Source organism: Haliotis rufescens, unplaced genomic scaffold (genome assembly GCF_023055435.1).
Source record: "Haliotis rufescens isolate VD_foot unplaced genomic scaffold, xgHalRufe1.0.p SCAF_7, whole genome shotgun sequence".
In the NCBI taxonomy this organism is placed as follows: domain Eukaryota; kingdom Metazoa; phylum Mollusca; class Gastropoda; order Lepetellida; family Haliotidae; genus Haliotis; species Haliotis rufescens.
Genome location: NW_025964361.1, coordinates 38272924 through 38285551, shown reverse-complemented (window position 1 = coordinate 38285551; position 12628 = coordinate 38272924). Strand labels below are relative to the sequence as shown.

The 12628-nt window shown below is 42.6% G+C and overlaps 1 protein-coding gene across 1 annotated transcript in view; it reads left to right on the top strand.

The window, feature by feature from the left end:
* The window catches only part of LOC124144162, a 128563-nt gene that overhangs the window by 33354 nt on the left and 82581 nt on the right, over window positions 1–12628 (top strand). Inside the window, exon 2 of the mRNA XM_046513423.2 lies at window positions 11468–11792. Coding sequence (XP_046369379.1) covers window positions 11468–11792 — 325 coding nt within the window. The remainder of the gene's footprint in view (window positions 1–11467; window positions 11793–12628) is intronic.

Sequence of the window (12628 nt, the reverse complement as noted above, 5' to 3'; positions counted from 1 at the left end):
AGTGAGCTGTTGAAGACGCATGTCCGTCAGTCATAAACGTTCACATTTATCACACCTCCTCTGACACCAAGGTTTATATCATGAAACTTTTCATGGACGATCCGGGCAATAACGTCTCTCTTTGATCACATAATTGCGGTCCAATGGTCCAAATGTCAACAGGGTAGGCATATTGAACGTATCAATGTTGTCAATTACATCGTAATTTGTTGAGGTATAATTAAGAGATTGTATTTGCTGTAGGTATATAGAAGATGAAAACATGTGATATGTTTTCTTGTATATCTAACAATTTGACAAAATGTATGTACGAGTAATTTATCATACAAGCAGCGAGGATGTTTGTTGTGTACAAACTGCTCTGTATCACATAATTTGAATGACCCTTGTCCGGATTGGATTCGATTTTCTAGAACAGAAACCAGGTTAGCTAAAGGGCAGTGTGGCTCGGGTATGCTCAGTTTGAATTCCGCTCAGGACTTGAATTTTAATGTAGCACTTCTGCATGACGACCATTATCTCTTGGGCCATGAAGGTATTATTTCATTTTACCATTTTTTATTCAAATATTAGCCGTCGTAATCCTACAATACAATCTCTAAACAACAATGCTGGAACATCTCCGTTGAAGGACCCTGATGGCGAGCATCTCCGTGGAGAACTGATAATGAATGGTTTCTTGCATGAATGCAAAAACTCTCACCTTTTGTTGCATTCGTAAATCGAATTTTTTGTGAAGCATCTTCATAGTGTATCCTTATCTACAATTAAAATCGATATTTCAGATGAAATCTACACGTGGCAATTATTTTGAAACACCCTAAAATGGTGCGTGGTTTTGGTGACGAATCCATACCTTCTGTAGAGACAATAGCAAATTGTATTATCAATAGACGATATGTATATGAAATATGAACAACGCACGTGCAACAAAGGATCACTCAATAGCCAGGAATCTTCACAAGGAGATTCCTATTCCTGATACAGTCTCACAGAGCAAACACCCCATAGGCTAACATCCGGGCTTCCAGTTCACAAAGCTGAGACCGGAAGTGTAAAGACCGGCCACGTGATCCAGGCAATGAAGATGTTGGAGCGCTACCGATGTTCCAAACTTAGAATTTCCGGTGTTGAAAGAGGTCCCATGTCGACGTGAATAACTTGTGATATTGCTGAAGCATTTATGACCCATGTCAGTTGCGTCGTCCTTCGATAGCCAGTTGGAGTCAACAGAGCAATAGCTATTTCAGGATTGGCCTTTTTCCATTTAAGCAGTCGGTGTTTCTGACCCAATTCCAACACCGACGACATAGTGTTAATCACATCTTACCATTCACAACACACGTTTGAACCAGAAACCTCCCAAAAGGTAGAGGAGCTTTATATAGTCCTCACGAACCAATGCTCATCTGGTAAATACTCTACGACACCTATTTTAAATGGACTGTGTTGCATTCATTTGTGATTAAATCATTACATAGACGAGATCAACGTCTGTTTAAATGGAGGAGCTAAAGTGTATAGCCCTCCGCGAGGTGTTTGTGATAGGATTATGCATAAAACAATACCATATCACCACGGGTTTCGACGTTGACAATGATGGCTATTGCTTCTGTCATCATGCAGGTGTTAGTGTTATCAATTAAGTGAGTGAACGGGGCGGTAGTGAAGCCCAGTGGTTAAAGCGTTGACGCGTCTCGCCGAAATCACTCACTCACTCACTCACTCACTCACTCACTCATGATCCTTGATGTGTCAGCTCGATACGCGTGATAGCCGGTTTCAGTAAAATGTTTTTTGTCCACAACATGCGACACTTCATACTTTGTTAAGACTAAAATATCGTGCATTTAACCCGACATACTTAATCGCTCATTTTCTAACCAAAAACACCACCTTCTACTGTATATCAAAACGCCAAAGTCATACCAAACAGTTACGTAGCCTAGTGGTTAAAGCGTTGGCACTTCATGCCGAAGACCCGGGTTCGATACCCAACACGAGTACAATGTGTGAAGCTCATTTCTTGTGTCTCCCGTCGTGATATTGCTGGAATATTGCTAAAAGTGGTGTAAAACTATATTCACTCACACTTAAACGTTGTTTCCCAACGCTGCTCGTGAGGATAGGGTCTTAGTTTGTAACTTACATCTTTCCCGGACTCGTTTGTGCTTTTCTTGTAACAGACCCCGTGGATATTCGGGGTTAGGAGAGGCCCCCAGCAACCATGCTGTCGTGAGAGGCGACATCCGGTGGTCAGGGTCAGTGACTTGGTGGATTACGTGTCATCGTACCCCGACGGCGTGCTCACAACATCGATCACTTGATTTACAGGCCGAAGTTATATAGCTGGAATAATTATGAGTGCGGCAACACATAAACAAACAAAACATTGTGACAGAGATTAGAGTATGAACAGCTCACGGCCTTGACGTTCTTTAATGTTCTGCCTGTTTAGTAACATGCTAGTCTCTCCCGGTGAACATTGCCCCTTCGTGTACCTTCCTTTTGACGTATAGTTGGAGTCTTTGTGTTCATAACCAAGTCAGCCAAATAATCAGAAATCAATTCGAACATAAAGTTTGCTTTAATCCTGGACGTGTCATTCAGTGAAGCACAACCACATCCATACCGCGGCTGCTTCACCGTCCATGCTCCACATTTCCACTAATAATGTTATGTTTGACAAACACGTCGACCGCGACGACCAAACGACGACCACAATGGCTGACCTTATGAGGTTCTGTCCATCAGTTGACCGAGCGTGAAAACCTTGCCTCACTCGCTAGGAAACAAAACCTACGTCCATCAGTTGAAATAGGCAATAATTAGCTCCATACACTGAAAATGAAAACAATTTACCTGCAATCGAAGTTCAATAGAAATCACACAGGTGAGAAAGTAGCCATGCTTGTATGTTATAGTAAAGATGGCACTCAGCAATGATTTTTGTTATGTTTACATTGTGGAATGTTATATTAGTTTGTTATATATTTATGAGAAATAAACAGGGACATATTTATGTTTCTTGATTGAGCTCAATGTTTTGTGTGAGTGTGAATGAAACGCCTCAAGGAAAGTCTTGGTAAAGCAAAAAAGACTTCACAGATAATAATGAAGTGTAGTTTGATCTATAGGATAGATTCATTTGATCTATCATTGGAGATATTATTATTATCACAGCGAAAGCTAATTATCTCGAACCTCACTTACTCGATACAATCCGGACTCGGCATTTAAACTGAAATCGTCAGGACTAACAAATGTCCAGATTGACGAATCACGTTCGTGTGAATGTCAGTTTCATTACTTACGAGGGGTGTTCATTAAAGATTTCCCCTTAACCACTTAGGGTTATCATATTTGGTTGAAATTACACATGTGTAATGGTACATGTATCTATGGGTTATGTCTGAATTTGCAGCACCGAACTATTAATCTTACCACTATTAAAGGTGTTATGATCGAGTAGGGTGTGACAATGGAGCCAGTAGAATACCGAGCAGTGATTAGGTTTTTATATTTGAAAGGTCGCACACCAAAAGAAACTTTCGATAAAATGAAAGCAACGTATGGCATCGCCAGTTCAAGTGTGGTCGGACATCTGTGGAAACAGCTGCCATTCCTGGTCGCCCCCATTCAGCCATTGATGAGGACACTATCCATCAAGTGGAGACCGCAATTTTGGCAGACCGACGTATAACTGTTCGCCAGTTAGCATAAGATGTTAAGATCATTGTAGGGTCTGTGGAAAAAATCACCCATGACAATTTAAACATGCATAAGGTGTCTGCACGATGGATTCCCAGGTTGCTCACACCTTTCCAAAAGCAGGAACGAGTCAATTGCTCAAAGGATCTTTTGGATATGTGCCAAAAAAAACAGGCAACTTTTTTGACAGACTTATCACACAGGATGAAACATGGGTCCATCACTATGATCCTGAGACTAAAGTTCAGTCGATGCAATGGAAGCATGTGGAGTCACCACCCCCAAAGAAGGCAGGTGTCCAACCCTCTGCAGGCAAGGTCATGCTCACGGTGTTTTGGGACCAGCACGGAGTAGTGGGCGACAAACAGCGTGCATTGAACGACGACTGTGGCGACCGCCGTGCCTTAATTCGGCGACCACTGCAACCCTTGAGACACCATGGCCCTCATTTGAGCTACCTGTAATGCCTCCTCAGCCTGCCCATAAATAGAGGGCTTGTACCTGCAGTGTTTCTCTGTGGTTGCAGACATAGAACAACTCGAGCAGTTACTGCTGAACAACTGCTGGATCAGTTGTATAGAAACATGATTTTCTGGGTTCAGGCGACCATTGAGCGTCCTGGCCAGTTTTTGATCGCTCAAAGTTGGCACAAAGGTCGCAGCCCTGTGTAATGGGGCTTTCAGCCCCGAAGAAGTGGATCCCGTTTCAGACGCGATCGTTAGGCTACGACTGCTGTAAGTATATATTTAAGCATGGGACTTACGGGAGTCGTAGCTCTAATGTGATCGTAACTCCCATACTTTAACATAGGCTGATGACAGTCGTAGTGCTATGATCGCTTTGTGAGACGGGTCCCTGATAATGATAAATGTATTGAAGGTCGGTCCATGGCCGAAGTGTAGACATAATAAGTTGTAACGGAACCGATGGTCACATTTGTTCTTTAATTCCTTTGTTCCTTACTTGCGAAAACATGTACGCCATTTTGACACCACCACCACCCCCCCCCCCCCCCCCCCCCCCCCACCACCCCACCACCCCCACCCCCGATTTCATAGCATCATTCCCCGTCTAGAATGCAACACTGTCTTAAACGACAAACATACTGAGGCATTGTCTTTGTACTTCCAGAGTAAACATCCGCTACAAGACTGATATATACTACTCAAAAGAAATAAGGATGAGAATTAATGGATGAACAACTTATTTAATACAATTAAATGCGACGTTTCGGTGTAGGCTCTAACATCGTTATATATACCTGACTGTATATATACTTGTTTACTTGCTTGATAACGGTGTTAGAACCTACTTAGAAACGTCGCTCTTAATTGTAATAAAGAAGTTGTTCATCCATATATTCTCATCCCTCCTTAGTAATCCAACTTCTAAATGCCTATCAAAGAAGTTACGCAAAAGAAGTTAAAGAACACCTAATTCTTTCATATCATAGTTAACCTGAGTGTTTAACTTCTTTTGAGTAGTATGCTTCTTAAATATAAAGAACACAAAGTTAACTTGAGATACTTGAACCAAGCCTGCCGTTACTGCCAGTTGATCCGAGGGATGTACTCCTTAAAGTGTCTACTAAGTGTGATTTTATTTATTTTAAATCACAGCTTATATGCCAAGATAATAAAAGAGGTGAGAAGGATACAAAATAATAAACCGGACGTGATTCCCACTGCACGAGGACACACCGCCCCTTGTGTGATGAAGGTGTATAAACAGTGTCCACTTTGCAGCCGCTATTAGCCCTGGCTATTCATCATCCGGCGATAGTCATCTGCAGGGGTCGCAAAACGCTGGATCAATTGCTGGCTGTTTACAGTGTCGGTTCCACCAGATTCACAATGACAAAATAGATGACTCGGTATGTGACGTCACGGCGTTATCTGCACGTGCAGGTCGACGGTTCAACATGGAGGACACTACACGGTGACCGGTCAATTGTAGGCAGTCCCATGGGGTTATGCTATCGGAGGATATCGATGTCAGGGGACTGTATACTCTTCACCAGACTACTCTGTACATTATACACCAGCTTTCATGTTGAGTGTAGTTTTAGTTAACGCGGAGTTATCCATGACAATCTTAAGTATTTGGTCTTGTTTTTGTTACTAATTCATTTATGATTTGCTTTACACATTACTCAATCGAATCAGGATAAAATGAACGATACCGTTCCTCGTGGAATCGTCCTGATTAACTTATTTCTGCATTAACGGTGAGGGGAAATTTTGGTTTAACGTCGCGTCTTATTACACTTATATAGCGACGTGCATGGTCTGCGTGTGTGTGTGTGTGTGTGTGTGTGTGTGTGTGTGTGTGTGTGTCAGCTTGTACTAGTCCGGACTGATGCCGATTTAGAATGCTAGCACATTAAGATACCATGCCGCAGTTTTAACATGGGTACCCGACTCTGACACAGTACACTGACTCCGAGCCGACCTGTCCTTGTTTTAGCCCCTTAATGCCGAGCGCCAGACAGGGTAACAACACGTACCATCTTTTGGTATGACGCGGCCGGGGATCGAACCCCGGACCTTCCGCTCCCCGGGCGGACGCTCTATCACTAGACCACGGAGGCGGTTGCATTAGAAGGATTTGGGTCAACGCAGCTTTGAACAGTATATCAGATCTGTCAGCTTATGTGGGAGGAAAGCCCGAAGTGATGCAGGTTTCAGACATTTACCCCTGTGGTGAAACCCACGAGCACGGGCATGGTGCTGATCCCCATAACCGGGGCGAACCGGGATTCGAACCCACGACCAGGTAGGCTTCTGGTATGCCCATGGAAACAACTCTGCACATCAAATTGCGGCGCGCCTAAGATGACCGAGCCACCCATGCCTCAACTGAATTAGGAAATCATGGGTGGTTAGTTATGGCCCTTTCATTATACAAAGACGTTCGAGACAATAACTTCTTGCCAGGATCCGCTGAGCAGTTGTCGGTTCGAATCTCCCTGATTATGATCCTCGGTCTGTCCGCAACAAACCAAAGACAGTGGGTTTGACCAAGATGATAGACGTCTACGGCCTGCCTCATTTGGGGCTTTCCTCCTGTACATGTCAGACACGCCGTGATATAACTTATATTCTGTTCAAAGCGGAGTTAAAAACGACTCGCATTTATGGATGCAAAAGCGTCGAAACAATTTCCATATTTTTATCATAATCAAAAGAAATCGCAGTGTCCTTTGTACGATTCCGACTATATCATGTGTTTACGAATCGCTATCAAGTGGTGGTATAAGGTGTTCGCGAACCGGCGAGCGTATCTGGCCCCACCGATGGCACCCGTCACCAACACTTGCAAAGGCCGGTCATTTCAAGTTGTTCGTGTAAATGCAGGAACTAAAGATTCAGTTGTCTGATCAAGTGGGTGTCAGCTGTGTGTTAATGGAGATAGCATTGTGGTCGAAGCTGAACATCCTACTCACTGTAACACCTTGGGGATAGCAGGCGGGGTGTGGTATGCAAGCGGTATACCATTCTTATAGGAAGTGACTTAAGTGAAGACGCATGCTGTACCCTGTACCAATGGGTTATCTGCCCCAGGTTTAAATATATATCTGAAAGTGTTGACTGCTGTTACTGAGTTACTTTTGAAATCAAAACTCACTGGCCTGTTTGTATGACATTTTGGAGGTGTTCTGGAGTTTGACACTTTGCAGCCCCGTGAGGATGACTGTCGCGAGAGGCGACTAAATGCATTGGACTCCATGACCTGGTTCACTGTTGTCATCGTACCCGGGTGGCGTTCACCATTCCCGTCCTTATCAAATAAGCGCTTGTGCCTTCGTCATATTGTAGATTCAGCATTACGTATACTCCCCGGGGAGTTGAGAATAAAAATCGAGTGCACACTGATCCACTGACCGGGGTAATAATGAACGCTTTGAGCATGGTTTATGGTGTGAGGTGAGGTGAGGTGAGGTGAGGTGAGGTGAGGTGAGGTGAGGTGAAATGGGGTTTAACGTCGCATCAAAGATTATTGCACTTATATAGCGACGTGCATGTACGTGTGTGTGTTTGTGTGGCTGCTTGTGCTAGTCCGGACTGATGCCGATTTATAGTGCTAGACCACTGAGATACCATGCCGCAGTTTAACATAAATACCCCACTCAGAGACAGTATACGGACTCCGAGCCGACCAGTCCTTGTTTTAGCCCCTTAATGCTGAGGCAGATTAACAACAAGTACCATCTTTTAACGTCTTTTGGTATGGCGCGGCCGGGGATCGAACCACCGACCTTCCGCTCTCCGGGCGGATGCTCTACAGCTAGACCACGGAGGCGGTCGTTTATAGAGCGAATTTAGCGCATGCACAAAAAGTATTATTAAGTTGACACATTGTCATGTAACAAAAAACCGGTCAAAGCGGCGTTAAAACCCAACTTATTAGTATAATAGTAACTACGTGCCTCCAAAAATATTTACATGACCTGTATAGGACATGTGTTTTAGTGATCCAATTAAGTTGAAGACCGCGTCATCAGTGAAAGATTAAAATCAAGGTTCATTTCATGTTATAGAACTTGTTAATTAAGAGTGCAGATGAACGGAAAGCTTAGAATCCTCACTGGCCACGCGAATCAATGCTCTTGCTGTTCCCGAAGTGACCATGTGAACAGTGCTGAGGGTAATCCCTTGTGCAAAGAGAGGCCAATTACTGCCATGTAAGATGAGAGCAACAAGGATGTGACTCTGTCCAGGCTCCCTTGGGATTCGCTGCCTCCCGGTACTGTCTAAACGTGGTGGGCAGCTACATGTTTCGACGGCGGTGTAAACATGATTGTTAGCCTGATTTCTTGATAGGCAACGAGGCTGTTCGCATTTTGAAATTGAACTGTGTTGAGTTTTTTATAGATACTATTGTGCAAAATGTGGCTTTTGTGATAAGACACAAGCATATAAAAATAACGATATTCCTCTCCTATAGATGCATATACAGTGTAAGTAATCTTTCTTATAAAGGTGCATGTGTCAATTTAGTGTTTCAAAAGTTTAAAAATAACTATATTTTATATTTTATTTAAAGTATCTTTTTAAATAAACTATATCATCTGTATTTGTTTACAATCCCGTTTTAAATAACATGATTTCTTAAATCTTGTTCTGTGTTTAAAGACAATGTTTTGAACTTATGAGATATTAGCTAAAGTCAAGTATCTGTATGTTCATAGCTGAACATTAATTGTAAATTTACGAATAATCAAGAAACATTCAACATTTAAGATAAAAGTGTTATGTACATAAATTTTTATAGTGCAACAATTAAGATAACTTGGTAATATTCTTTTTGCTTCCAATTTTCTTATCTGTTTCCTCATTTGGAATTTATGGAAATTACATAGGAAACTTTTCAATGAAAACCATTGAAGTTAGTTGTAATATTTCTTTTAGAAGCGATTAATGTATCATATTCATTTTATCCACACCACAACTGTGCTTGTTGTCTTTAGTTACACATTTTAAGTGTGGGATTGTGTGAATAACCGTTATCTGTAATGTTAATATGAATTTGTTTTCCCATTTAGATAGTTAGATATGGAATTTATTCCACTGTCCTTCACAAACATGAAGAAACACACGTGAAGATTTTTACACTGACATGGTACCATTTCCCTATACAAACCGTTAGCATATTCCACATCATGCTATATCAGTGGGGCAGGGTACGGTCACTTATTCGCGAACACCTGGTGTCATCACTATTTGATAGTGATTCATAAACACATGGTCATGATATAGTCGGAACATACACACACGCGCACGCACACGCACATTCACACTCACACAAACACGCACGCACGCAAGCACACACAAATCCGCACTCACACTCACGCACACAAACACACGCACGCACGCATACACACGCACGCACACACGCGCGCACGAACACTCCACATCAAAACATACGTGTTTTGTATGCTGCGCTGACCTAGTATACGACATTTACAACCCCCCTATCCCCCCAAACACACACACACCCCGTCATAATATACGTGTTTTGTTATGTCTGTCACACTGACCTCGTGCACGACATTCACACACCCCTCTACATCTGGTCAAACACCAGATTAGAATGTTACACTGATACGATATACCCTCCGGTAGGCATTAACTGTCGTAAATAATAAATAGGAATAGTTTGACACATATTGGAAGCACCATGAACACGCCATGCAGATAACAATTGATTTAAAGAAATAGCAATCTTCTCTTATCGTTATTGTCTCATCAGCATGGCCACATATCGGACTTCAGGACGACATTCAGAATGCAATTTGTCAAAATAAAAAACAACTTCTGATCAGAATGGTTGTTCCAGTCGAAACCCATTGTAAGAAAACATTGCTGGTCATTGCCAGATATTTAATTATTAAATGGTACTAATTAATGGTTGGCGTAAGAGAGAGTGAGTATGGTTTTACGCCGCTTCAGCAGTATTCCAACACTGAACCATTGGACAATCCCACCGCCCGCCGGTCGTCGTTAGAGTCAACTAATTGGGTTGGGTGGTCCGGCTCGGGGGTTTGGTATGTTTAACGTGACCCGACGCCGTGAGACGTTGCTCATGATATCAATCACTGGTTTGTCTGGCCATGATTCGATTATTACAGACCGCCGTGATAAAGACGGAATATTGCAAAGAAACAAACCTCATTGAAACAATCAATGATTTACCGCCTTTGTTTATGAATTCAGTCAGTATAAACTCACGCGCAAATGAATGTATGAAGGTATACACCCATGTTATATGGTGGTTAAAAATGAAACAATCCAAAAATGGTTATTCGATGATGATGTATTTGATGCGGGTATTATAACTTTGTTTTGGCCTTATGTTTGCAGTGTTTTCAGCCTTTTAACGTTTCGATAACGTTTATAATATTCATACATTCTTATATATACGGTTTTCAAGCGTTTAAATTATCAAGTGATTATATATTGTTTTTCGGAGATGCCTGTTCTTCATTTTCACGAATTACGGAATACATATATATGGCACTGGTGTTGAAAAATACTGAAACACTTGTGTAACTACAATTTTCCGTGTTCCTGATGTCATCACTACTTTACATTGTTTCGCGAACACCTGGTGTCACCACACTAACTTTGCAATCATACGCATACACCAAGTGTGATAATGGGTTCATAAATTTCTCATTCTGAATTTTGTTTTCCTTTTCTTGTGATACAATACGTAATGGAGAATCAACAGATTCGAGTGATTTCTCCGAAACAGACCATGTGGATATATTTTTTCTATATAATTTTGCATAATGACCTATAGTTGCGTCAGTTCTACTTGTTAAAATGCACGTTCAGAATGGCCAGTGTATTCCTGGCTCATATTAAACTGCAACAACAATAGACTGACTTTATCAATATGGTTCCGGGTAAGGATATTTATTATGTGGCATATGTACTGAGGAACCGTGAAGATCCGGGATGGAATAGGTCTTCAGCAACCCATGCTTGCCGTAAGAAGCGACTAACGGGATTGGGTGGTCAGGCTTGCTGATTTTGTTGATGCATGTCACCGTATCTCAATTGCGTGGATCGATGTTTATGATGTAAATCACTGGATTGTCTGGTCCAGACTCGATTATTTCCAGACCACCGTCATATAGCTGGAATATTGCTGAGTGCGGCGTTAAACAACACACAATCAAACATATGGTCTGAGTATTCTTACACAACAAGCTATGATCAGTCATATACAGGTTGACTTCTTGCTCCAGGTACGTTTGTCCAGACAACATGCGTGTTCCCCGAGTTCCTACAAAGCCCGTCTGAAGATGGTTCGCTGAAACCCTGGAGTACCCGGATGTGGTGGCTCAATCTACGTCACCTACCGAGATGGGTGGAGAAGCAAGACGTCTTCATAGACGGCCCGTGGCTGTGGCGGCACCGCGACATCCTCAAGAACTGTGACCGAGTGACCAGGCGAGCCTACAGGAAGACCAGCTTCGGCCAGTGCTCCCAGAGACAGCTTGTGTACAACAGAACATGTCTGGCAGCCAAGGGATTCAATAAGTTCCAGGTGGTACAGTATGGGCCGGACAGGTGAGTCACTTCTCACTTCTGACTTTAACGGAAAGTCTTATCGCAAAGAATTGCTACCTCTTCGGATCTGTTGAGGATTGAGCGGGTTCGATTTACGCCGTTTAAGCAATATTCAAGTGAGTGAGTGAGTATGGTTTTACGCCGCTTTTAGCAATATTCCAGCAATATCACGGCGGGGGACACCAGAAATGGGCTTCACACATTGTACCAATGTCGGGAATCGAACCCGGGTCTTCGGCGTGACGAGCGAACGCTTTAACCACTAGGCTACCCGACCGCCCCAAGCAATATTCAAGAGTGATTGTGAGTGAGTTGGGTTTAACGCCGCTTTTAACTTTATTCCAGTTATATCACGGCGTGTCAGCTTAATGTGGGAGGAAAGCCCGAAGTGATTCAGGTCTAAGAAATATTCAAGAGAGTGAGAATTGACTCCACATCATACTCATGTACAATCCAGCCCGTGTTATCAGCGTGACGACAAACGCTTTGAAGAAGCTGCTACAGCATCACCCCTCTTTGTGATAAAATGAGTGAATATGGTTCTACGTCGCTTTTAGCAATAGTCCAGCATCAGAAATGGACTCCACTCAATTTGCCCATGTGGGTAATAGAAGCCGGGTCTTCGGCGAGCGAACAATTTAACCATGTGGCTCCCCACCGCCCTTTTTGTGATAAAGATAAGAATGGGCTCAGTGACTGTATTGTATTGACCAAGTAATTTCGACTGATATATCTGGCGTTTATATGTTTCTCGTGCAAGCATGCAACGAAACGGGTGCCACTTCCCAGACTTTGTATTACTGAGTGGTTCATATTTGAGTAAAATCTGTGACAAA